Genomic DNA, 26,005 nt, shown 5'->3' on the forward strand with positions numbered 1-26,005 from the left:
TTATGGCCTCAGTTCAGCAAAGCATTCAAACATGTGCTTAATTTTTTGGCAGATGCTTTAGTCCCCAAGAAGTCAGCTTTGAAGGGTATAAGTACTTACGTGCTTTGCCAAATAGGGTGGGTTATTCACTTGCTTAAAGTTAAGTACATGCTTGAATGCTTGGCTGACTTAGTACCATAGGCAACAACTATAACTATGTAAAATTGAATAGAAAGTGTTGATAGAACATATTTAAGCTACTTTCAAGACCAGGGTTACTCTGTTTCAGTAAGCAGTGATTCTGAAACGTGGGGCTGTCCATACACTGAGAAAAGGAGAGGACCATTTCTAGAGACATAACCCAGTGACCACCTTTTTGACTAGAAAGACAAAATTGTCCAACATTTACCTTCTAGTATCAACATTTAAAAATGAATTAAAAATTAACAACTCCTATTTAACATCCATTTTAACTCATTCTGATAGATAAACTGGATTGTTTTTTAAGATTTTTTTTAGGAGTTAAAAAGTATACAAGAGAGTTTGCTTTAGTAACATGCAGTATATAATATATTACATTCAGGTTAAAAAATTGATGATAGGGTCAAAGGTGTGTGTGTAAAATATATATATAATTTAAAATAAAATCTATTAATAAAAACTTACAAAAAGTTTGAAAGCTGAGAAATATAGAAATAAGATTTGGGGGTAGGTGGGCAGGAAGAGAGGGAAGGGAAGAGAGAGAAAGAGGGAATGCTGAAAACCAGGAAACTCTGCCAAATGTTCACAAACAAATACACCAATAAAGCCCTAATTCAGGAAAGCACTTGAGCATGTGATTAAGTCTATCCTGATTCAGGACAACACAATGTACATAACTTTAAGTGTGTGCTTAAGTCCTATTGATTTCAATGGGATTTAAACACATGCTTAATTCTCTTGAATAGGGATCTTTTCCTGAATCGGGGTCTAATAAATCTCCAGTATTGGGATTAATAATGAAAGCAGTGATGGATCCTAACGTGTGGTAGCATGGAGAAGGATTATCTCTGGCTGTATATTTCTGCATGAATGAATCACCATACACACACCTTACCAGTTTCAAGTAAAGGCCATTGCTTTTTTTTTTTTTTTTTTTTTGGCTGATTACACGCAGGCTTTACTTTGCTTCCGGTTGTCCATGGAAAAACACAGGAAGCAACGGTAAAACAAGAGACAGAAACAACGCTAGATAAGGGAAGAATATTTTCTTTCAGAAAGAAAATGTAATAGGTCAAGTTCAGAACTCGCATAACTCCAAGAGAGTCAGTGGAGTTCAGGGATGAATTTGGCACAAATTTTCTTTTTCACAATTTTAAGAATACTTGACATGCTTTCCTGCATTCTACATGTGGGGTGCAGTTCTGAAACCATTTCCCCTCACTACTGAGCACTTGTAATCCTACACAGTTTACTGCTATAATTCTTTTTCCTTCTGCTTGGTGATATAATGTTTTTGCTCGACAAATCTGGTGTCTATAAAAATAAATGTATCTTTTTGGATAGTTTCCATTGTGTATCACTCTGATTTTTTTTGAATGGTAACCCATACAATGTTGGAAAGGGTTCACTCTGTTTTGATATAGCACTGTCAAGAAGGTATGAGAGAGATTGATCAAAGGTGGATTTTCAAGCAGCCATGTCAATTACGTTGCATTTTTCTTTCCTCCTAAACAATGACCTTCCAAAAGCTTGTTCCATTTAATACAAAAGTGCCTTTCTTTTCCAGTTGTCATACACCAGTTCTGCAGAGGCATGATGACCATACCCTCTTAACTATAGAGAATCACTACATTTTAATTCAGGATTTACCTACTATTGCCAACATGCATTCACAGTTCTTCATCGCATGGCATATATTCTATATTATAATTAAAAACACAGGAAAATGATTTAGTGGGAAAAATAATTGAATGGACTTATCTCTTTCTCCCCCCCACCCTTACATTAAAGCATCAGGACAAAGATTTAAAAGAAGAAAAGGCAGGAAAGGCACATTTGCTAACAACTTCAAAGACCATGACCATGTTTACACTACAAAATTATGTTGACCTAAGTTACCTCAGCATACAGCTGCTGAACTTATTAAATCACTTGTGTGTGTGTGCGCACTTGGCTCCTTGAGTTGGCAGCATGCTTCCTTACCAGGAACACTTGCATCAATGCAGAATGCAGTGCAGTGTGGGTAGGTATCCCACTGTGCAATTTGCCATATTCCAGTGCAACTTTTGGGAAGTTCTTGCAATGCCTGATGGGGCCAAAATGAGTTGCACAGGGGTGACTGGGAGCATGGGGTCAATTTCCCATAATACACTGTTCTCCATCCCATAATTTCATCTGCCGCCCATAATATTTCATGCTTTCTTTTCAAAGTCCCACAAACCCGCACATCTGTCTTTGCTGTCCACCATCTTTGACAGGAGTACTATTGTCACGAGTGTTGCAAGCACAGGGCACCTGATCCTGCAGTATTTGCAGAGCTGTAAGAGGAACTGCGGGAAACATAATGACTCCTTGGAGGCTAGATTGCTGTGGGACATAGGAAGAAACAATACAAGGCTGTTGGTGGCATTCATGAAGCAGCTGGAGATGGTGGAGCACTGGGCTCAAGAAACAAGCCCCGACTGGTGGGATTGCATTGTCATGCAGGTCTGGGAGGACAAGCAGCGGCTGCAGGACTTTTGGGTGCACAGGCCATATTCTTGGGTCCGTATGTCAAACTTGCCCCAGCCCTCCAGTGCAGGGACACCAAAATGAGAGCTGCACTGACAGCTGAGAAGAGAGTGCTGACTGCACTGTGGAAACTTGCAATGCCAGAGTCGGGAGTCAATTTGGAGTTGGAAATCCACCCCATGGGCTGTTGTCATTCACGTGTGCAGGGCCATTAATCACCTCCGGCTACACAGGACTCTGACTCTGGGGTATGTGCAGGACATAGTGGATGGTTTTGAAGTAATGAGGTTCCCGAACTAGGGTGGGGAGGAGTGATAGATGGCACACATATCCCTATTTTAGCACCAGACCACCTTGCCACAGAGTACATTAACAGAAAGGCTGCTTTTCTATGGTTATACACATGCTGGTGGATCACTGGGGATGCTTTTACCAACATCATTGTGGGCTGGTCAGCAAAGGTGCATGACACGTGTCTTTACAAACACAGGACTGTTCAGAAAGCTGCAAGCAGGAACTTTCTTTCCCAACTGGCAGATTACCATTGGGAATGTTGCAATGCCAGTAGTGATCTTGGGGGACCCAGCCTACCCCTTGTTCCCTTGGTTTATGAAGCCATACACCAGCCATCTCGACAGCACCAAGGAGCGCTTCAGCTGCAGGCTCAGCAGGTGCAGAATGACAGTTGAATATGCCTTTGGTCATTTGAAGGGTCATTGGCATTGTTTACTTAAAAGGTTGGACCTCAGTGAGAAAAATATCCCAATGGTTATAGTTGCCTGCTGTGTCCTGCATAATATATGTGAAGCAAAAGGGGAAAAGTTTCTGCTGGGGTGCAGGGCAGAGGTGGAGCGGCTGTCTGCTGAATTTGAATAGCCAGATACAAGGACTATACGAAGAGCTCAACATGGAGCTATATGGCTCAGGGAAGCTTTGAAAGACCATTTTTATAGTGAGCCAGAGTATTGTGTGTTGCTGTAGTGTGCTCTACCTGGCCTTGCTCTTTTGTGGCCCAGAATAAATTGTGTAGGGATTGTTATGTATGTAGGAATCTAACATTGTCAATACACCTATTAATATTGTTTGTGAATGATGTTATGAGTTCTGTGACACCATGCAGTAACAGGAAATGATCACTGTCAGACCTGTTCCTCACCAGCCAGCATATATTGTGAACTAATGAAGATGAATTATGTTCCAAAAAAATAGACTTTTATTGTGTAACATGAACCAGGCAAATAAAAAAGACACTTAGCACTTAATAAATTAAGGGAACAGAACTTACGAAGGGGAAAGAACAGTCTTTTTCATTTCAGGTACAAAAAACAAGCTGTGTCTTTCACAGTAATGTCTGTAAAGCTGTTATTTTCTTTAGTGTCCCCCTGGGTGGAGGCAAGCCAGCTTACGTCAACCTCGCTGTGGAAGTGTCTTCACATAAATTGCATAAACCCCTTATGCCACATGGAATGTTGAGGGAGTGTATAGAGAGGTCCCAATGCAGAGTTTTATATGGGCTGCAGAGGAAGGTGAGCATGGGATTTTTGAACCTGCAGGTCTAACAGAGTCTGAAGCATCTCTCTTTGCTGTCTGAGAAGCGCAAGCATCTCCTGCTAAATGTCTCTCTCCTTTTCCTGAACCTTTCTCCTCTCCACGCTCTTTGTCCAGGCTTTTCTGCAAGGATGATCTTCCAGGCCCTGTGCTTGTTCTCTGATGCAGCACTGGTTTTCAGGATCTCCTGGAACATGTCATCCTGAGTCCTTTTCTTTCTCCTCCTTATCTGGCTCAAGTGTTCTGCAGGTGTAGAGAGGGAGATCCTGACTGCCGCAATGGCAGCAGCTGCAGATACAACACACAGATGTACCATTGTCAGTGTATTCACACTGGAAATCAAAACTTAAGATGCTGATCTCACTCCCCTTGTTCCTCAAAATGTAAGCACTACATTTTCACTTCTGCTTGGGACTGATAGATGTCAGTCACAGCACCAGCCATGGTGAGTATGGCCCATAAGGGGGTGAGGGAAATGAGGGGTGAATAGCTTGCTAGCATGATTATAGTTGTATAGGGCAATGGAACTGAATACCGGCACCATTTTCCACTGGTGGTGGTGATTTTAGCTGATATCTCACTCCTGAGGGTAACAGAGGCAGAGAGAGCACAGCTGCTGCTGGAGTCCCAGTGCCGCCTGTGCTCATATGCTGCTAGCCTGTATATGGCAATGGTGCCTGCTGAAGTTATTGCTGAGTGGCTTGGGAAAGTGTCCTACCATGGAGGAAGATATAAGGCAGCCCTCCCCAGAAACCTTCGGCAGAGGCTTGCAGAGTCCTTCCATGGAAGTTTCTTCGAGATCTCTATGGAGGATTCACGGGGCATTCCACTGTATATAAACAAACCGCTCCATGTAGCTCCCACTGCCTAACTCTAGAGGGGAATGAAAAGCAAATAGCAACTCTACTCTCCGTTGTTTCACTACCTCTTCTAGCACAGGTTAAAATGGGCAAATCAAAAGATGTGTCCTGCTACTTTGGGGGTGCCATCCCTGTAATTTCAAAATAAACAGCACACTTACTAGAGGTTCCTTCCCTTGCATCAGACTCACCAGTGCTCGACTGTCAGGACAGGCTGGATTGTGGTGGCGTCAAGAACAGGTCCTGGTTTGCTGCACAGCTGGATTTCCCAGTCACCTGTCCTCCATACTCCTCCTCCACCCCCTCCTCCTTGCTGTTCATGGCAGGGGCCTGGGACTCAGGCTCCTAAGAAGAATCTATGGTGCTCTTGGAGGTGGTGGTAGTGTCTCTGCCAAGGATGGCACGTAGGTTTTTGTAAAAGTGGCAGGTCTGCGGTTCTGTACCAGATCGATTGTTGGTCTTCTGGTATTCAGGCCACAGCACCTTGGCTTTCACTCAGCACTGATGCTGGTCCCTGTTGTAGCCCTTTTTCCTACATCCCCTGAGCAATCTGCTCATAGATGTCAGAGTTTCTATGGCTGGTTCGAGCTCTGTCTGCAAAGCCTTTTCTCCCTACAGGTCCAGGAGATCCAACACCTCCTGTGTACTCCAGGCAGGAGCGCCTCTGGAGCATGTAGCAGGCATGGTCAGGTGGGCAGTTCCACTCAACAATGGAGAATGATTAGGTGTGCTTGCCAAGCCAGGCAACCAGGAAAAGGAATTTCAAAAATGTGCAGGGCTTTAAAGTGGAGGGGAGCTTCCTGTCTACCTGGCCAGTGAAGTACATAATGGTGCCTGAAGTGGTCAGTATGGGACATTGTGGGACAGCTCCTGGAGGCCAGTAACAGTCGATGTAAGTAATGCAGTGTCTACACTGGCACTGTGTCAATCTAATTACATTGACCCTGACTCTCTGCAACTCGAGGAGGTGATGGTATTAAGTTGGCATAGCAGGGCACTTACGTTGGCGGGAGCCAAATTTATGTGAAGACACTTCCAGAGCTAGGTTGATGTAAGCTGCCTTGCATTGACCTAACCATGTAGTGCAGACCAGGCCTAAGTGGAAATATGTAGCCCCTTGTGCAGTACAGCTCAGAAAGGGTCTAATCCTGCATTTCCTCACTTCCCAAAACTCACATCTTCTTCAGTAATAAGTTTCAAAGGAGCAAGGAATGGCAGGATAGGACTCAAAATCCAACAAAGAAATAACTTTTGCATCAGTGGTTCTTCATTTCTTCTAATGATCTCTAAAGCACTTCTGCTGTGACAACTAATGGTTTTTAAGCTATTATCCATTTCGATTAACTAAAATCTCTCTCTAAAAATATGGACAGTCAATAAGATTCTAAATATTTATCCTATCTTCAGGGAACCTCTCACTGCAGGATGTTTTCACTTTGCCTCATTAAAAATGTGTTTGCAGACCTTTCATCATGTTGTTCTCTGCAAATTGATCTGTTCCAAAATTTAATACATATTTTATTGGTTTGCTTATATGACTGTAAAGCAGACATGAAAAACTACTTTAGCACTGTCATGTGTGTCCATAAACAGTGTGACTACCCATACGTGCCAGTATTGGACCAGGCCTTTTGGGTACCCTAGAGGAGACAATGAATCATAGAATATCTGGGTTGGAAGGGACCTCAGGAAGTCATCTAGTCCAACAACCTGCTCAGAGCAGGACCAATCCCCAATTTTTGCCCCAGATCCCTAAATGGCCTCCTCAAGGATTGAACTCACAACCCTGGGTTTAGCAGGCCAATGCTCAAACCACTGAGCTCTGTCATTCTCCTCTCCAATATCTGCAAAGTCATACTATTGCCTGGGGTTTCACAGGTTAATTCCTAGCCAAAATCCTGAGGCAACTCAGGGACGCAATAATGATTGGGAGCTGACTGCGTAGAAGGGTGTCTTACTCTAGAGGAGAAAGATGAGGGTTGTACAGACCATGGCAGAAAGCTCTGAGGGAATGCAGGAGCTGCTGTATGGTCTCTACTTGTCTGGTGGTTACATTTTTAAATGTTCTGCTTGCAGAGCTGCAGGGAAGGAAGACATTTTTGCAAAGCTAATGCCAATCTGGGTTAAGCCCACTTGGGGACATAAACTGGTAGCTCCTTCATAGGGACATGAACACATGCATGGTGTTGGCATGGTTCATGGAGTCCCAACATTTGCCTCTTCTGTGGCATGGGAAAGCCATGGTGCACATCTGCCAAGAGTTGAAGCCCCTTTTCCTGCGCCTCCAGAATCTCATATTCTGGCTGCACTTTCCCCCACATCTCTGTATTTACGCACAGCCTACCTGTGGCCCCACAACATTGCAAACCCCCCTTGTCAACTTCCTGCTAGTGCTGGCTGAGATGAGTATCCATCAATTGAGGAGGAAAAGGCTGAACAGGGTGGGGAGGAGTGCTGTGTGACTGTGGGCCCTGCTTCTGTTTCCCTATTGTTTCACGCATCTGTGAGCTAAAATGCCAACCAGTCACAGGGGAACTGGATAGTGAGACACAAACTACCAACCAGCACAGGAAGACTGCAGACCAGCAAGGGGAAACTGAGGTACAGGAAAGCCTGACTAATGAGAGGGAAAAGCAAATGCCTACAGTGCCTATCCTAATACAAATATTAAACAGCCCAAATGGGGGCAGTGTAGCCATTCAAGCCTGAGGTGGTGAAGAGAAGGCAGAAAACCTCTGACTGGGATCAGAGATGTGCCAGTGCATTCTGGTTGTATTGGGAACAGGGGCATTCTGGCTGTGTCAGCAACACAACATTGTTGAGAACTTTACTCTGAAAGAAAACACTCAAGATTTTTCCAAATGTTCTTCAGGTTATTAAAAAGGTCCCAAATGAAACAGCAATTGTATTACTGTGTTGGGCAGGTTTTTTGGGAATAGGATATTCTATCTCACCAAGTATCAAATGATCAAGATGTTATTTTGGATACTAAGGGGAACACTTGCAAAAGGGGAATGCAAAAACCAAGCTGCGATGTCTGCACTTTTGTGAACAAACTGATTTGTGCACATGTTAAGTTGAGAGATGGGCCCAAACTGCAAAGTTTGGATCCACATCTGAACTTTGCCTCATTCAGGAGGATTTAGATATGGGATTCGTTTCAGCCCATTCTAGAAACAGAGGACTACTCTGTAGTTTAGATCTGGAACCCAATCCATACATCCCCAAAGATTTGAGTGTTCAGATTAGGTTGTTTGGACCCAAGTATAATTAACTGCATGCTCAAATTGGTATTTGAACAGGTAAATATCCAGTATGCCCCCTACCCCCTAAGACCTGAATGTTGGTGTGCACAGACTTGAGCTCCTCACAAATTCAGTCCTTGATGATGGAGGGCCTTTTCCTACATATGACCTTGTGACAATCAGGGTCCAAACACCCTGAGTGGAGAACAGGGGGGTCTGAACTTCAAAGAATAAGCAATTTTATACAACCAGTTGATTCGATGTTTGTGTATATAAAAATAGGTCAAGTAAGTTCTTTTATGAAAGCTTGTCATGCTCTGAACTTGATGGTCATTATGAGATGTATACAGACAGTATTTATGTAGATATAAAACTGTGCTCATAATTTGTGCTGCAACAGTCAGCTCCACCTCACAACAGGGAGCTGGTCAGAGAGGCAGGGAGGGGTTGCCTCCCCAACCAGCTCCAAGCCCCTAGCATTGTACATACCCGGGAAGAGACAAACCACAGGCTGTTGGTGGTAATGGGAAAACATTAAGACATCCTGGCTAGAATTTTCTCACCCTAAATAACCATGAGTTGCCATGCCAGGCAAAAATAAAATAAAAGGGAAAAAAGCCCATAAGAGGGAGACTTGAAACTGACCTTATTTGACATATTTTACACACAATAACACTGTATACATCCAGTTGATTCAATTGCTTACTCTTTGGGGTTCAGACTCCCTGTTCTTTTCCTAGGGTGTCTGGACCCTAATTGTCATAGGCCCTTCTTTGTCCAGTCTGATAGGCCTATGTTTTTCAAAGGGTTTGAGCATCAGATAGTGTATTGTGCATTTGCTGAATTACGTGCTGATTTTTCCATTCATGTATGGAAAGCTGCTGACAAGTGAGTGTTTGTGTGGGTGGGAGGAAATGTATGTGCTTTAGAATAAATGCTTGAGTGAGCTAGATTTGGATGTCAAGTTGCTTTTACAGCTCCCACTCCCCATCCATACACACACACACAAATGGAAGGGGTCCCTGATTGTAGTTCCAACTATACCTAAAGAGCTCAAGCTGGCGTACCAACAGCCATCAAACACTAAGGGGTCACATGAAAGGGGAGACAGAAAGGAGAGCAAGAGATCTTTTTATTTATTTATATCTATAAGTACTATAGTATTTATGGTCCTAAACATTATGAGCCAGATGTAAATGGCTTCACTTATGTGAGTTGAAGATCTGGACCAATATCTTACAATAGGACTACTACATTGGGGTGATTACTTTACTTTTGTTCTTTGTCCCCCAGGGTACAGACAACTAATGCAGAATTTCTCTTTCTGGGTTATAATTGTGTTAATTCTGCTAAATATACCTGTCTGAACCCTGCTGAAATCATGGACTAGCTCATACGAGGGCAGAACTGTTGCATCCCCTAACTTAAAATAGCTTGGAGTCAGGTTTTGACTGCATCAGCCTAACACTCTCTGGATTAAATGGGAATTATTCCTATTCCAGGGTACAGAGGCAATGCGGGGGAGGGAGGGAAGGTGTGGAAGGGTGGAGGTGGCTTGTGGGGTCACATCCCCCCCCCCCACCAGATTTCTGCCAGGGTTTGCTGGCCATATTCAAACACTTGGTGCGGCCAGGCCTCCTCCCTGCATGGTAGCTGCTGGAGTCAGCAAGCTACGAGCTGCGCCCAATGGGGAGAGGCAGGAGCAACAGCTGGGAGCTGCAGGGAGGGGCCGTGCGTTCCAGGAGGGGAAACTGAGGGTAAGTGGAGGGGCTGTCGTGGGGGGGGGCATGACTGAAGCTGTTCTGGGGGTGGCTGAACCTTTAAATTGTGCCCCCTGAACTATCAGCAGGTATGGGTCATCTCTGCTGTGGCAAGTGTGTGAGGGCCGCAATATGCAGGTTAGTGGAGAGAACATAAATTCTGAAAGCCTAGAACTTCCCAACACATTGAATTCAATACAAATATCATATGAAAAGATGATATGAAGATGAATAGCTAACCTTAGATGTGCAAAAAATCCTTAGAGGATCAGCTGCCAGCTGTTATGTGCGGTGAATGCCATTATTCTCTGTAGAAAATGGTGTGTTTCTTGGCATATGTTCATACTATGGCTATACAACATCTCCTCTCTTCCAGTGGTATCCAACCTTTTCTCTGCCGCGGCACACCTCACATTCCAGAGGCTCTTTCCCCCTGCCTCCCGCTAGCGGCTGCAAGAGGGAAGGGGAGGGGCAGAGAAGCTGACCCCCTGGCTCACACAGGAGGGGCCGGGGAGAAGAAAGGGAGATCAAGCTCTGATCGGTCGCTCTGCCTCTGGAGGAGGCGGGGCAGTAGGGCAGATGGCCAATCAGAAAGCAGCTTTCCTCCCCTTGTTCTCACATCTACTTTTCAAAAAATTCCATGGCACACCTGTTCAGGCCGGACAGCACACCAATGTGTCGAGGCACACTGGTTGGGAATCACTGCTCTATTCTGAATGTACTATCAGTAACCAAAGGCTCTTTTTGGGTCAAATTGAAACATAATGAATAAAATTACAGCTTTCAGGAATAGATTAAAACTCCCAAGTTATTAAATGAAGTCTCTTCACCAGGCAGTCAGGTTTCCCTGAGGTGCTGAAAACTGCAGAGGACATGACTTACCCAAATAACAGTGAACAGTGGGGAATCCAAACCTCTATTTTGGGGAATATTCTATTCTGCCGAACACGAGGAATCCAGGATGCAGCATAGCTGATGGGAAGGAAATAACTTATTGCTATAAATCAGGATACCCATACTGTAACATAAGCAGCACCGCTAGCTATGCCAACCTCTGCAGTTTATATAATTCTCCTGCATAGAAAATCTCAGTCAGATCTCTGAAGAGTGATTTAATATTTCTGTTAACTTGATTTGTATCCGGAGTCTTCAAAATGCATTTGCAGCTCTTATTAACAAGATAGCCAATTTTGCTGAAGAGACACTTTTGAGGGGTAAATACCTGAGCGAGATGAGGCTATACATATGAGAGAGAAAAATAAATGTGCCACACACAAAAATCAGAAGGCTAGTGGCTTAAGTCAAAAGTGACTAAAGACATCTAATTAGAGAGACAAAGTGGGTGAGGTAATATTTTTATTGGACCAGCTTCTGTTGGGAAAGAGACAAGCTTTCAAGCTTTCTTTTGAAGAAGAGCTCTGTGTAGCAAAGCTGCTCTCTTTTCCCTGTGTGACAGGGTATACAAACACCACAGTAGGAGTAAAAGGGTCAAGGAACAACTGTAGGCCCAAACAACCCCACCCCACCGCCCCTGCAGAGCATGCTCCAGGTGGAGGTGGGGCTTAAAAGGCACCTAGGCAGCTCAGAAGGCAGGGAGAAGGACCTTTCCTGGGAGCTTCTGAGGAAGGACACAGAAGCTGCTCCTCTAAGCCCTGGTCTACACTGGGGGGATCGATCTAAGTTATGCAACTTCAGCTACGTGAATAACGTAGCTGAAGTCGACGTAATTAGATCGACTTACCGTGGTGTCTTTACCACGGTGAGTCGACTGCTGCTGCTTCCATATTCTGACTCTGCCTGCACCTCTCATGGCGCTGGAGTACAGGAGTCGACGGGAGAGCGCTTGTGGGGGGTCGATTTATCACATCTAGACTAGACGCAATAAATCAATCCCCGCTGGATTGATCGCTGCCCGCCGATCTGGCAGCTCCGAACTGCTCCGCTAGAAGCCAGACTGACTAAAGGCACTATGTTTGTTCTACATTATTTTGGTTACAGACTGAAAAAGCTTGAATTATAGAGTGGAGGGGTAAGAAGTGGTCCAGGGAGGACTGTCTTAAGGTGCTCGAGGGTGCCTGACCTTGGCTACCCCCACAGGGCTCTGGGCCAAATCCTGATGGAGCAGGAGAGCCTAAGCTCCCATACCACTCTCTAACCACTAGCTGCCACTCCTGCCAAGTGCCAGCCATTGCACCCCAACAGAAGTTGACCCAATAAAATATATTATCTCACTCACTTTGTTGCTAATCTCCTGGGATCAACACAGCTACAACAACACTGCAAATAATAAGGAAGTCTTAGTCAGTATAGAGGAAGTCTAAACTATCATAATCTATACTTTCTTTTGCCCCCCACCGCCAAGCTATCCTAATTAGATTCTCTTTCGAGTCTAGACTGACTTACTTATCTAGATGCAGCAATTTTTAGAGCAACTGACATATTTAAATAGACATTAGCAAAGGGTTGTAAGTAGAGCGGGTCAAACTTTCTATCAAATGTGAAACTTGATGGAAACTTTTTTCCACCAAAAATGCTATTATGTCAAAACTGAAATGTTTTGTGGAAACATTTAGATTTCAGTGGAGACATTGCTGAGCTCCAGGATGGAATTTCTTTAGGGAAGGTGTGAAGAGACTATTCTACTGCAGAGTAGCCAATAGCCTAGTGTACCTGGCTGAGAACTGGAAGACCCATGTTCAAGTCCCTTTCCTCCCTGATTAGGAGCAGGGCCTTTAACTTGATTTCCCACATTGCAAGTGAGAACCTTAACCACCAGGCTATTTGCTATTCTGAGATCTCTCTCTCTTGCTTTTTCATGAAAAATGTCAAAAGCTCTTGTTTTTGTTCCACATTGGAATAAAACTGTACTGCAAAACCTAGAAATTTCTCATGAAATGGAATTGTTTCCTAGTTACACATAGGTCTAATAGAGTTTGAGTAAAGGTGTTTAATTTATATCACTTTTGAATTTGTCTGTGTGTTTGGGGAAAACATAAGGGTGAACAACTAGAAAAGATGCAAGAGAAGAACAAAATGCAGAGCAAAGAGGTGAGCCTGCTTCCTATCTCTTACTAACACTCTGTGAACATGCATTCAGATTGTGAGTGGTTGTTTGTTTTGCCCATTTGCAAATATTTGTGTAACTGGAGAACGACTACACTTTGTTCATGTGTGATATTGGGTTTTGTACAAAGGTATTCTCTTCTTGTTGTTTACTCTTCTCTATTCTCCTGTCTTAAAAGTTCCAGTCATCCAATCAGGGAGAAAAAAATATCCATGTGACTTAGATGACCAATCACACACTGAGCATCACAACTGTTCACTTCAGTTATTTGCTAATATACCAAAGGCTGATATATGTTTGCATAAACTATTTAGTAAAAGCGTGTGAAAAACAAAAAATACATTTACAGTCATAAGCATGATTCAGAAAAAGGTCAGATCATTTATTTGTAACAAATAGCTCAACTTGCCTAACAAAGACTGTTGAGAAGTTGCCTGTCAGTGTAGCAAGTCAGTTTAAGTTGTGGTATGAACATTGACTACTTTTTATATCCTGCAATGTCAGAGAAAGACCCAATGATCTGCCCTCTATTTTTCTAGGGAATCCAGGCTAGTAAGTCATGAATAATAATAAAAAAAATCAAGGGAATAAGAAATGGGGATAGCAAAATTAGAGGTAGACCTCTATTTTACCACTACAGTTTGGAAGCAAAGTGGAAGCTCTCTAGGCAGTTCATAAAGCATCCCTAAATCACACCAGATCACCTTAACACAACTTCTGGGAGGGAGGGAGAGGGGGTGTCAATGATTGCTTTGGCTTGCAGTTAAGAATAAGTACTTCCTCCACTCCCTCAGGCTATTACTAAGGAAGACCTGCCACATCAGCTCTCATACATATAACAGGTTTCAGAGTAGCAGCCGTGTTAGTCTGTATTCGCAAAAAGAAAAGGAGGACTTGTGGCACCTTAGAAACTAGCTTATACTCAAATAAATTGGTTAATCTCTAAGGTGCCACAAGTACTCCTTTTCTTCATACATATAACACTATATTCTAATAATGTTAATGGTTCCTGCTTCTTCATCTACTTTCTTTTCTTTTTTTGTTTATTCTTGATCCATCTAGAATAGCTTGACAGCCACATTCAAACACTATTATGGCTTTGCTAAGAGGAAGCTCATTTGATCACCCACACACTGCCCCATTTTGTTTTGTGCCTGTCTTAAATGTTCATTTTCAGTATCAGAAAGGTGCGTGGCTGTCAGAATACAGCACATAGTAAGGATCCGTGAAGCGCCATGTACAGAGGCACATTGAATCTTTTTTTATCACTTCCTTTAAAAGGACAAGGAAGATCTATGGAAAGATGATGTGGCATAAGGAAAGAGAATCAGCTCCTGTCCTACTTCAGATAAAGCAGTCAGATTCAAAGAACTTGCTAGATGGAGGGGTACAATCTCTCTCTTCACATTTGGCAACTTCTTTCCCCTCTGTTTTTTCTCCTTCTTGTTCCTGCTTTCTTTCTTTTGGTTTAAAGCTCAGCTGCATCGGGCTGTTTCTCTAGGAGCTGTTGGTTTCATGACAAGATGGGTGAGGTCATATCTTTTATTGGACCAGCTTCTGTTGGTAAGAGACAAGCTGTGGAGCTTACACAGAGCTCTTCCTCAGGTCTGGGAAACGTTCTCACTGCCCAGACTCGAAGAAGAGCTCTGTGTGAGCTCAAAAGCTTGTCTCTGTCACCAACAGAAGTTGGTCCAATAAGATATTACCTGACCCACCTTGTCTCTCTAATAGCCTGGGACCAACACAGCTACAATGACACTGCATACAACAATGGAAGATATCAAATTTTGTTTCATGCCAGGCATTTACAGAGGGTTTGTGTTAACTGAATGGAACAACTATGTATATATTCTTCTGGCTCTGGGAGAAGACATCTTAGGTTGGTTCTGGAAGGAGGAGTTAGAAAGAGCAATGTTTCCCCCTCCCCATACTCTGTATGTAGTGTGTATCTATATATTAACAAGTGTCATTAACTGATTGTCCTTTTTTTATGTACACTTGCACTCTGGTCATCTTTCATGGCGAAAGTCACACAAGCAATTTGTGTTGTACCAAAATGGGAATATACAGGGGCCAACCTTTAGAAAGTAAACATCTGCCAACAGTAATGAGATCAGAGACAATACAGCTGTTACCTATAATGGGAAATAGCAGTGGTATTTCAGATACCTTGGGTGGTAACTGCTGAAATTCTACTGGCAGCTGCTATAGGACTGTTCTTTGTCATTCTATACTGTCTATCACACAATGGCTGTGTTCTATAGTCAGAGCAGCATGCTGTGAGAAAGAGGATGAATAATAATAGGGATTTTTGTGCAAGGTTTTTGGCAACACAATATATCTCCAGTGTGTAGATGCCAGGAACACCAACGCTTGATGGGGTGAGTTAAAGAACATCATTTAGCCTGAACAATCTATGTCCTGTAAATGTAATTCAGATTCCTTGGGAACTAATGCTGCTCTCAGTTACATGTGCACAATACTTATTGAGTGGAATGGGAGTACTGAGAGCTTTACCTGAGGGCAGAAATGGCCCCTAATGTTACCTGAATGAAATTTGTGTAGCTGAGTATTTAAAAATATCTTCAGTTTTCTGACATTTGCAAATGATTTTCAGCTGGGTGATTAACTTGCTATTATGGCAAATCAGATATGTGCTGTCGTCATTAGCTCTTTATTTTGATCCTCACCTCTTTGTTTTAGATGCTGCGCGGCACTATTTTAGGACTTGCAAACTGAGAAGTTTCCTATTCCGCAAGAATCTAAATGAGTACACCTCTAGCAAGTCTGCCATTGCTCAGCATGTTGTGAAATCAGTTCAAACAACTGATCTCCCAGTTCCAGTGTCATGACTTATAGTTGAGCAGAGGGTGGTTTTATTCTACACACTCAGCTCAGCTGGCTTTTCAGCATAGGGCTAAATTCTGTCTTCTCCTTTGTGGGTACACTAGGGAGAAGGAGGAGCAGGAAACCTCCTCCCCTGCCCCCAAAACTCCTACACAGGGACTAGTCAATAGCTCTCCCTTAGCAGTGGAGAGAGCCAGGCTAGGAGCAGGGGATTGTTGTACAGCATCAGAAGGGCTAACATCTGGCAGCAGATGCTCAGGTGAGCACCTGCAGCACTGTTCATCAGCAGCTGTGAAAAGCACGGTACAACAAGCTCCTGCGCAGGGATTCTGTCTGCATCAGCCCTGCACAGCCAGCGGCTGCAAGAACTCATTTACGGATTGAAGTGGCTTTAATTTTTTAACAGGTTTTTATTAGAGACTGACTGAAATGGCCTGAATTTGCCTTTTGCAAAGAGATACTTATTACTTAACTGCAGCCTACAGTACTGTACCTAGTACAGGGGCCACTTTTATCGTCTCTGAAGTGAGAAAGAGATTTTTCTTTATGAAGTGACTGGAGTGGGGGTTTTTTGTTTTTTTTTTTTAAATCATGGAGGAACCAGGTTGGATAAAATTCAATCTGCCCACATTTTACATTTTCTGAAAACTTTTATAGGCAGTATCTTTCATTTTCACACACCTGTGCACTTCCTGGTCCCACCCAGAAGCAGAACTCCTAAAATACAACCAGAAAGCCAATTCTGGTGAGATTTCCAGATACGTTTTGAAGAACTAAGAATTTTGAACAGTTTGCATATGGTTTGGGTGTATTTACCTTGGAACTCATAATTATTTTTAGGTTTTATCATCACAAAATTATTTTTGCATGGTTGGTTCATTTTGCAGTTCTTTCAGCTGCTCATGCAATAATATTAGCATAATCTTTTAAGCTTACTCTGCTCCATTTAAAAGTTGGTAAACATTTTTGCAGGAACTAGTAATGCCTGATCCAAAATTCAGGATCTGAATACCCTAAAACTTTGGAGTGTTTGAAATCCAGCTGTGATATTTTTTCCCTAAATGCAAGCTCATTTTTATTAGAAACTAAGGACTACAAATGGACAGTGAATGAATTTCAGGTGTGCTTAGCAGGCATAACAAGAATAAAACCATTTAGCTGGTCATAAACCAAGACTACTATATACTGTACCTTATACCATAGTCAAGCCCTCCAAACTCCATGATAGTAATCCATTTAAAAAGAAACACATGTAAGATCACACTGAATGGTTACACTATGGGAGGGCAAACTAGTTCTGATTAAAATGAATTCCCAAACATCACGCCAAATTGAAACGCAAACTCTTTTTGTAAGGGTGGAAATATATTGCTTTATCTTGGTTCCATTGGTCACTTCCTGGTTTCAGCCAGGACAGGAAGCAGAGATGCCATGAAGCAAAGTTATTCTCATATCTGGACCATGGTAAAAATAGAAGTCATTTGCAGTTAATTTAAGGATTAGAAAATATGTACTGTAATTTAAACCACTTTCCCAGTACATGACATGTTCGCTGCTCATGGAAGTCTACTTCTCTCCAAATGTCGAATGGCTCTTCCCCCTCTTCAGCACACTCTGTAATATACAGTGTGCCAAGAAGTATCTGAAGAATCCTATATATATATATTCTTTCTTGTACTAAGATCTCTGTAAGGGTGGGAAACCACAACACTTCTCGGAGGAAAATCTGCATATTGCAACAAGACACCCTAAGGGCAAGCCTACCATTATTTTGTTGTCTTATGAATTTTCCACTTTGAATATTTGTCCCAGTGAAAATTTTATAGGATGAGTGAACAGTATCACTTCTAGGTACCTGCAACTTTTAATGATGTTGGGTGGATACCAGCAAAAGGAACAAAGGAGAAATCCGTGGAGATAGTAGGAGAAAATGAAAGACAAGTATGGGGAAAAAATGGAAAAAGTCATTAGTTTAGTTTACTTTATACGACTTGCTACACAGGAACATCAAGCTAAAATTAATCATGACTGTTCCATGTAAGCCTGTCTCCAGCATATCCTTTCATCATCTATGCACCTATTACTTTGAGAGAACCTGATTCATGGAGCCCAAGGAAAAAAAGAACAAAAGAGATCTAGAAATATATAAACATTGGCAATTAAGAAATGTAACCTGGTCAAATTACTGTTACATCAATAATGGATGAAATGTGTATGTATTTTCATAACCACACTGACTGAAAAGCTAACAACTAATAGTAGGAATCTGAAAATACTGCAGCTTTTATACATACTGGTAATAATTACTACAAGCTGCCACGAGACAATCATCTAGAATACTATCAAATAGATTTGCTGCTACTTCCCTGATTCAGAAATATTGTATAGCATTGTATAGATGTGAGTAACTAAAGACTGATGTGAAGAATAGAAACAAACGATTGACATGAGAAAGTTAGAAAGAAAGCATAACTTAACAAAACATCACTTTTTAATTACCTGTCCCAGAGGGTAGGTGAAGATTTTGCGAGCCTGCCCTGGAGAATTCTAGGTTGCCATAGGCAGGTTGGCACCCAGGAATTTCGTACCCTGCAGCATGAATAGAGGATAAACCATGGCTAGGTATGGCTCATAAGATACCTAGCTAGACAACCTGCTTACTAGCAGGTTACGACATAATTTAGATATTCAAGTAATGTATTGAAATTCACACTATATTACTTTAAAGCAATATTAAATCTACACACAAGATGTTGTTTCAACCCACATCTTTGTTGGTTATCTTACATGAGACCTGTTGTAGGTCACAAAAAAGATTTGTAGGACCAAACTCACCCTGGGTCTAAATGGGTGCATCCTCATTGACTTCACTAGAGCAGCACCCGCTCAGTAATTAGGTCTTTATAGTTGCACTGTACCACATCAAGTTAAACAGATTTATATTTAGTATCAATTGGGCCATCAAAGTAACTTTTGTGCACTGTGGCAGTAGTACGTTTAATTAAATCTGGGCTGAGATTCAAGTTCTGCATTCCATGTACTGTGCACATCCAACAGCAGCAGAAAAATAGCTGTAAAAAGTTTGCTGAAAATGAAAAACACAAAAGCGAATAAACCTGAACAAGCAACATAAACCATAATTAACACTCAGCAGAAGCGGACTCAGAGCCAACAAAAGGATAACAGGTAGGCATATCATCAACAGGAACTCCTGTACAATATTTAATCACTGCCCAACATTAACATCAAGCAGTACTGGGAAGACTGGATATTTCCCAGAATTCTATTCAGTCCTTGTTTAGGCAAATTCCTACTCAAGTCAATGGCAGGTTTTCCTGAGTAACATCTGAGTAAGAACTATTGGCTCTGGCCCTACAAGCTGAATCCAGATTGTTTTCCCGCATGCCTTAAAAATGCAGCCTAATACTTCTTGGCATGGAAACAAAGACCGTAATTTTGTTCACCTAATTACTATTCATATTTAACAACCAAGAATGTTTATATAGCTTGTAATGTATCTGATGGCTAATGACAACGTGTGCAGGATATCCTACTTTCCAGTGTTCATAATTAATGAGTACTTAGTCTTATAAGGAACAACCCATCAGCATGTGTTTGTATAGGCTTCTCTAGACATAGTGGGATGCATATTCAGAACAGGGTGTAATTGCTGCACCTGCATAACCCTGCACTGAGAATATCTGAACAGAACTGGAACAATGATGTAAAGGACAACCTTACTGATTGCTGCAGTTACGGTAAAGTGAAGTTGGCAACAGCTACATCTCAAACGCAAGGGATACCTAGATGATGCACTTTGAATACCCTGATGAACAGCACTGTGTAAGTGCACTTTATTACTATAGTAGTAGCTTTGTGCCAAATCCTGAGGATCTAAACCCTTCCTCAGATAACTCCCAATGAGGACCACAGCAAAATTTTGCTCAGTCAAGTCAGTGAAATCATTCCAGATTAACGTAGATATATCTGAGAACAGAATTTGGCCCAACGGGATGTTGCCAAAGCAAATAATATAATTAAAGAAAATAATCCCTCTGGATTATAATACCCATTAAAGATACTACTATAAGATTTACCCACATTGATTAATACCCTATGATAATAATAATAATTAATACCCATTGTTTGAGTGTGTGGGTAGCAGAATGATGCCTTTACTTGGGAAAATAAGGGCCACAGCCTGCCATTTAACTTAGAATTTAAATGAAAATTCCCCTTTTGAAATTGAAGAATTGTGCAAAACATCTGTTAACCCCTATACAAAAATGCCAACTATGCATCACCATTTACAAGAATCCGATCGGAGAGTGCTTTAAAAGAACCCTGAAAAATCTATATGATCCATAGACGAGGGAATAATCTTACTGATGTTCTAATGTAACCAATGCACCACAGGACAGGTTTATATGCACCTCACAATTAACAACTGATAGCAAAACTACAAGCAGTTTCTTCAATCTTGTGATGAGGTCTGGTCTGCTTCCAATACTCTAGCATCTTAATGAATAATAACTCAAATGATGCCTTGCTGGAGTGTTAAAAATTAAATACCCTAGTGTAAATAAGAGAAGAGCTTATTAGTTTCTAGATATCATCATGCTTCAACTGTTGATTAATCATTGAGAAGTTTATCATTTTAGAAGATCAGCTGAGGTTTCTTGTTTGAGATAAGTGTTGGGGTGCTATGGCTTAGCCACCAGTAACGCATTTCAGGCAAACTTTCCTGTTTCTCTGAAATCTTGTGATTAGTTAGGGATAGATGATGCTTTAGGCACAGCGCTGAGCAGATGGTGATACATAAGCTGCTCTACCCCAGGACTGACTAGCACTGGAGATCTTGAACCTCAGAGACATCCCTCTGAGGCACAGTTGAACCCTGCTCCCCTCTTGTTCTGAAAGGGGGAGGGGACTGAGGAGAAAGAGGGGAAATGGGGTAAATTACAGCAGCCTTTAAAAGGGTGTAATTTACATTCCTTCCCTCTCCTCTCTGCACATGGCTGGACATCTACTCTGGCCAGCAAGAGGGTGGAGCCACAGGCAATTGTATATAAGATTGGCCTGAATCACGTAGTGCACTATCTCAATTACTTATTATTTGCAGGAAAACTTGGGACAGACAATGGTGAGTACATGCTTCAGGCATTTCTGAACCTAGCTGAGTGCCTCAGGGTTCCCCCTCACCACTGAAAAAACAGAAGTTGTAACATACCTGGGCATTGAACTGGACATAGGTTGTTGTGTTTCTAGGTTCCCTGCAGAGAAGCTGGAATTGGTCAGGGCACTGATAGAGGCTCTTAAAGAGGCAAAAGAAATTACACTGACGGAACTTCAGGTGGTCATGAGGCCACCTGAGCTTTGTGTTCTGGGTAGTGGCTTCTGGTTATATGTCACAATTTAGGGCAACTGCACCTATATTTCCCTTTAGGAGTTCAGCAAGGGTACCCACACCTAGGCTTCTGGTTCCACAGTCATTGCCTCTCTTGGGTGGAGTGTCTCACTCCATTTGGACTGGGATATAGTCTGGCTGATCAGTTCCCTGCCTTCACTGTGTTACTTCTGGCAGAGACAGACTGCTGAAACAGACTTGCTTGAAGCAGACGCTTTTCCCTCGGTACTTTGTGGGAAATCCACTTCACACATATTGTTCCAAAGAGTCATTTGGGGTTCCTCACACTTACATTAGGCAAGTCCATAAGGCTGGCTTGGATATAGCAGGATCACTGTCAGACTGATGCATCACCTCCCCTTCAGCAGTGGGTGTAACTAGGGTGCTGATCGGCATCCTAGGGAAACACACTGACTTATTGCCTAGACAGGTTTATTCTCTGGATAGCCCTTCTGCCATTACCTTTCATAAATTCATATGTCAACTATGCACTGGGTAAACATTCTGCTAGCAATCCAGTACACATCCTTCAAAAATCCATACAAAGTCATTTTAACCTATGGAACTGAGCTTTTACATGCCCCCCTCCTCCCCCGCAGCTACCTCATTACAACCCAAAATGTTTGGGTGTAAACTTGAGACTTGGTTCTCCCACTCCCATCTCCCTCCCAGTTTCTAGGGAGTGTGTTTGTGGTATCCCCGTGGCCCCAGGGGGTTAGCTGCCTCCATGATGAATTGAGCCCTGTTCCACCCTAGGATACTACAAGCAGCCATTCTTTGGCACAAAGGAAGAAATAAGTCTGGGCTGCCTCCCTATGGAACAGCTCTCAACCATGCACGGATCCATGGTCCATATTCTAAATAGACAGTTGGCTAACTTGGGTAAGGAGACTGTCAAGGGCCTCCATTTTACAGTGACTCTGTTTTAATATCCTTTTTCTTGCAAGTGCCAGTCCCAGGAGTGGATAATGGTATCTGCCGATGCTTCGTCTTGATTTCAGATTGACAGATTCTGGGGGATCACCCAGTTGTCAATAGGGATCTGCTTGTGATGGCCCCAACAAGTCTGTAACCCTGGCTTGTGACAGCTGAAGGACTAACTGTGGGCTTGGTAGCCCCTTGTAGTAGGCCCTCCGAGTCTGATTTGCCTGGCGTGCATTTGTCAAGTGGAGGTGCTGTCATATGGGGATGGAATGTGTGGGAAAGGAATGGGCAGGAATTGTGATACCAGGTGGCTGGTTAGGGGTGTGTGTGACCAAGGTAGTTGCTGGTGCCCCCTTTTGGCCAGTTCACAATGTGGTTAAAAGGATAAAATAAATGATTCCCAGAAATAAAAGAACTGGGATTTTGCTGAGGGGCCTTAGGTTCATGAGATTGGGTGAGACCTTGGAGCCCTCATGGGCTGAGGTCACCATCTTTCTGGCTGCGGGGAGGGTGGTAGGACTCAGAACAAGGTGGGTTCTGGGGGGTAAGCTGAGGAGAGGCTACCCTGAGTTATAGGTTATATGATAGGCGCCCTGTCTCCCTTGCATGAGTTACAGGTTATATGATAGGAACCCTGTAACCCCCAAACTAGTTACAGGTTATATGGTAGGACCCTGTAACTCCCAACCTAGTTACGGGTTATATGGTAGGTCCCTGTAACTCCTAACCTACTTACAGGTTATATGGTAGGAGCCCTGTAACCCTTGTACTGGAACCACCTAAATGCTTGGTATAGGAGATTACAGGTGATGGACAGGTAGTGCCCCTCTCCTGTATTTAAATTTAATAAAAGTTGCAGCCTGCCACTTAAAATTCATCCATGTGTCTGCATGAAAGCTGCTATGCCAGTGTATGGAACAGTCATGCTGGGAGTGTGCTGTGGTGGGATTGGGACAGGGGCTTGGTGGAACAGAGCTCTACTGAGCCTGCTCCCCAGGTGACCCTGTGCCTGCCCTTGGAGTTTATGCCTGCAGGGAAAGTTGGACTAACTTCCACTGTGGCTGGGTAACCGATGATCAGACGGCTATAACTGGCTTCCTGCATCCTCCTGTGCTTGAATGCAGTGGAGAACTGGGGTATGACACGGTGTACAAACCCCGCATTGACAGGGAAGGGGCTAGGGAGGCGCTATGTGCTGAGGTCACCCCACCCCTCCAGTCCTGCCAATCGTACTTGGTAGGGAGGAGGGCTTTAGAAAGAGGAAGCTGCAGTACACAAAATACGGAAACCCTGAGCAGGGAGAAACTAGAATGGCTCCTGACACAGCAGGAGGAAGCCTCATGCCAGGAACCACCCCAGCTCTGCGAGGAGTCCAGCAACTGCAGGGGCAAGCCCGATGGGATGGGGCTGACTTGGTTAACCAGTGTCTTGGACTTTTTTTGCCTTTCTATTGACCCCAGGAGGGGCTTGGTTTGCGTTGATCTGAACGTTTGCTTTCCCCCAACCCAGAAGCAAAGTAAGCAGCCCCACAAAGGCGAGGCCACTATTATGACTAAGAGGTTGTGGCCTGTACTAGGCCAACCCTGTGGTGGAAAGTGGGTGCAGCGAGGAGTCCCAGCCCAGCTAAGGAGGTGCCCCAGAGGGACTCTTTTTACAAAGTGATGGAGAGTGCAGGCAGTTGGTTGGCCCTGCTGAAGGGGAAAAGGGGGAGGGGAAAGAGGTTCGAAGTTGAGAGGTGCCTGACCAAAACAACCTTAGAATGGATCTGGAACAACTGTTTCAATGGCTCACAGAAAACTAGCAGCAGCAGGCCACCCAGCCACAGCTGGTACAGCAGCAGCAACTGATGATGACGGAATTAGCCGTGCACCAACAGGCATAACAACAGAACCTGGTGCAACAGATGCAACAGTGCTTCAGCCCCAAGGGACACTTAGGGTTCAGAGGCCATGAACTCTGCCCTCCCGCATGCCCATCGCTATGAAACTGGCTAAGATGGGCACCCTGATTGACTCTAAGGCACTTCTCACTGCTTTTGAGCAGAAGGCTTCCTCTGCAGGAGCACTGGGCCACACTATTCGCACCCCAGCTGTTGGGATCCATTCAAGCTGCATACTGTGAACTTGACTCAGCAGGGGTGCAGGATTATATGAGGGTCAAAGAGCCATCCTCAGATACTTAGATATATCCCAGGAGACCCACCATAGGCATTCCCAGGAGGAGAGGTACTCACTGGGCACATGCCCTCGGGCAATAGCCCAGAAGTTAAAGGACCACTGCTGGCAGTAGCTGAGGCTGGAGTTCCGGATGGGAGAATAGGTGGTGGAATTCATTCTCACTGAGCAAGATCTTGCCTGCTTCAGGTTGGGTGTTAAGGCATAGGCCTGAGACCTTGAAGGAGGCAGTGGGTCTTATGGAGAATTATCTAGTTGCTGATAACCCTATTGAGACACCCAGAGGCTGAGCGTTGGCAGACAAAGGAACTCACTGTGAGACAGTGATGTGTGGCATAAGACCCAACTCACCCCCACTAGGACCCAGATTCCTGGAAAGGAGGCTGGGTCCCCACACAGCAGGACAGCAAGGAAGGGAGACAATCTGAGAAGAAATCCCCCTCCCTCGACCCTATAGTCTCTGCCCAGTAGGGATCATGTTGAGACCCAAGCGAAGTCAGGCTGACAGAAGAGCCTCCCGCAGTGCCCGCCTCCAACGTCTGCACTGTCGGGTGGGAAGTGTTTGTCCTGTGGATAGGCAGGTCATTGTTGCAGAGACTGCCCCAGCATGTAGTGTGACTAAGGGGAAGCATGGACTGTAGAGGCTAGGGCATGCAAGAAAAGCCCCACTAAAGTAGTGGTCCCAGTGTGGGTAGATGGAAAGGAGGTGATGGGACTGGTGTTCTTGGGATTTAGCCAATGTTGGTGAGCTCCCAGTCCAAGTTATTGGCCCAATGGCAAGAGGTTTTTGAGGTACTGTGTCAGATAGGCCCCGTAGATTATGAGTTATGGCACCCAGGGAAAAGGAGAGAAACCCAAATCTATCATGTGAACTTACTCAAGGTCTGGCATGATAGGGAGGCCCTTTTTATTACTCCCCTTGCCACAGACCCTGAGTTAGGCCCTGAGATCCCAACAATGGTAAAGACCAGCTCTGTTGAGATTGGGGAGACACTAGGGACAAGCCAACTCAAGACACTCAGCTGGACCAGCTGATAGAAGCAGTGTTTTCAAGTCTACTGTGATACACTCACTTGACATACCATTATACTGAGATACAACCTGGACAAACAGTAAGAAAGACTGCTTGACCCTTACGGGAGGATGTGGGACACTGTCAAGACTGAACTCCAAACTATGCTGGTCCTGGGTGTGGTGGAGGAGTCACTCAGTGAGTGTTGAAGCCCCACAGTTCTCATCCCAAAACCTGATGGCATAATGAGATTTTGCATGGATTTCCATAAAGTCAATGCAATTTCCAAGTTTGATGTATATTCCGTGCCTACGATAGATAAGCTACTGGAATGTCTTGGGGCAGCAAGGTACATATCTACATTTGATTTTGCAAAAGGGTACTGGTAGATTCCTTTCATTCTGGAGTCCAGAGAGAAGACTGCATTCACCACACCATTCAGGCTGTATTACTTTTGAATGATGTGTTCGGGC

The 26,005-nt window shown here is 43.6% G+C and overlaps 1 protein-coding gene across 10 annotated transcripts in view; it reads right to left on the minus strand.

Annotated features, from left to right (window-relative positions):
- BEGAIN (brain enriched guanylate kinase associated) overlaps positions 1-26,005 on the minus strand; it is a 251,206-nt gene that overhangs the window by 105,089 nt on the left and 120,112 nt on the right. For 6 of the 10 annotated variants that reach the window (XM_074956235.1, XM_074956237.1, XM_074956236.1 and 3 more), the window contains one exon: positions 18,515-18,604. The exons of 2 other annotated variants lie outside the window; for them this stretch is intronic. In XM_074956235.1, the coding sequence (XP_074812336.1) occupies positions 18,515-18,604 (90 nt within the window). Of the gene's footprint in view, positions 1-10,986; positions 11,063-18,514; positions 18,605-18,850; positions 19,062-26,005 lie in introns of those variants that run through there. 2 more of the 10 variants (XM_074956242.1, XM_074956243.1) reach the window with 2 other exon arrangements.

This window comes from Natator depressus, chromosome 6 (assembly GCF_965152275.1).
Source record: "Natator depressus isolate rNatDep1 chromosome 6, rNatDep2.hap1, whole genome shotgun sequence".
NCBI classification, from domain to species: domain Eukaryota; kingdom Metazoa; phylum Chordata; order Testudines; family Cheloniidae; genus Natator; species Natator depressus.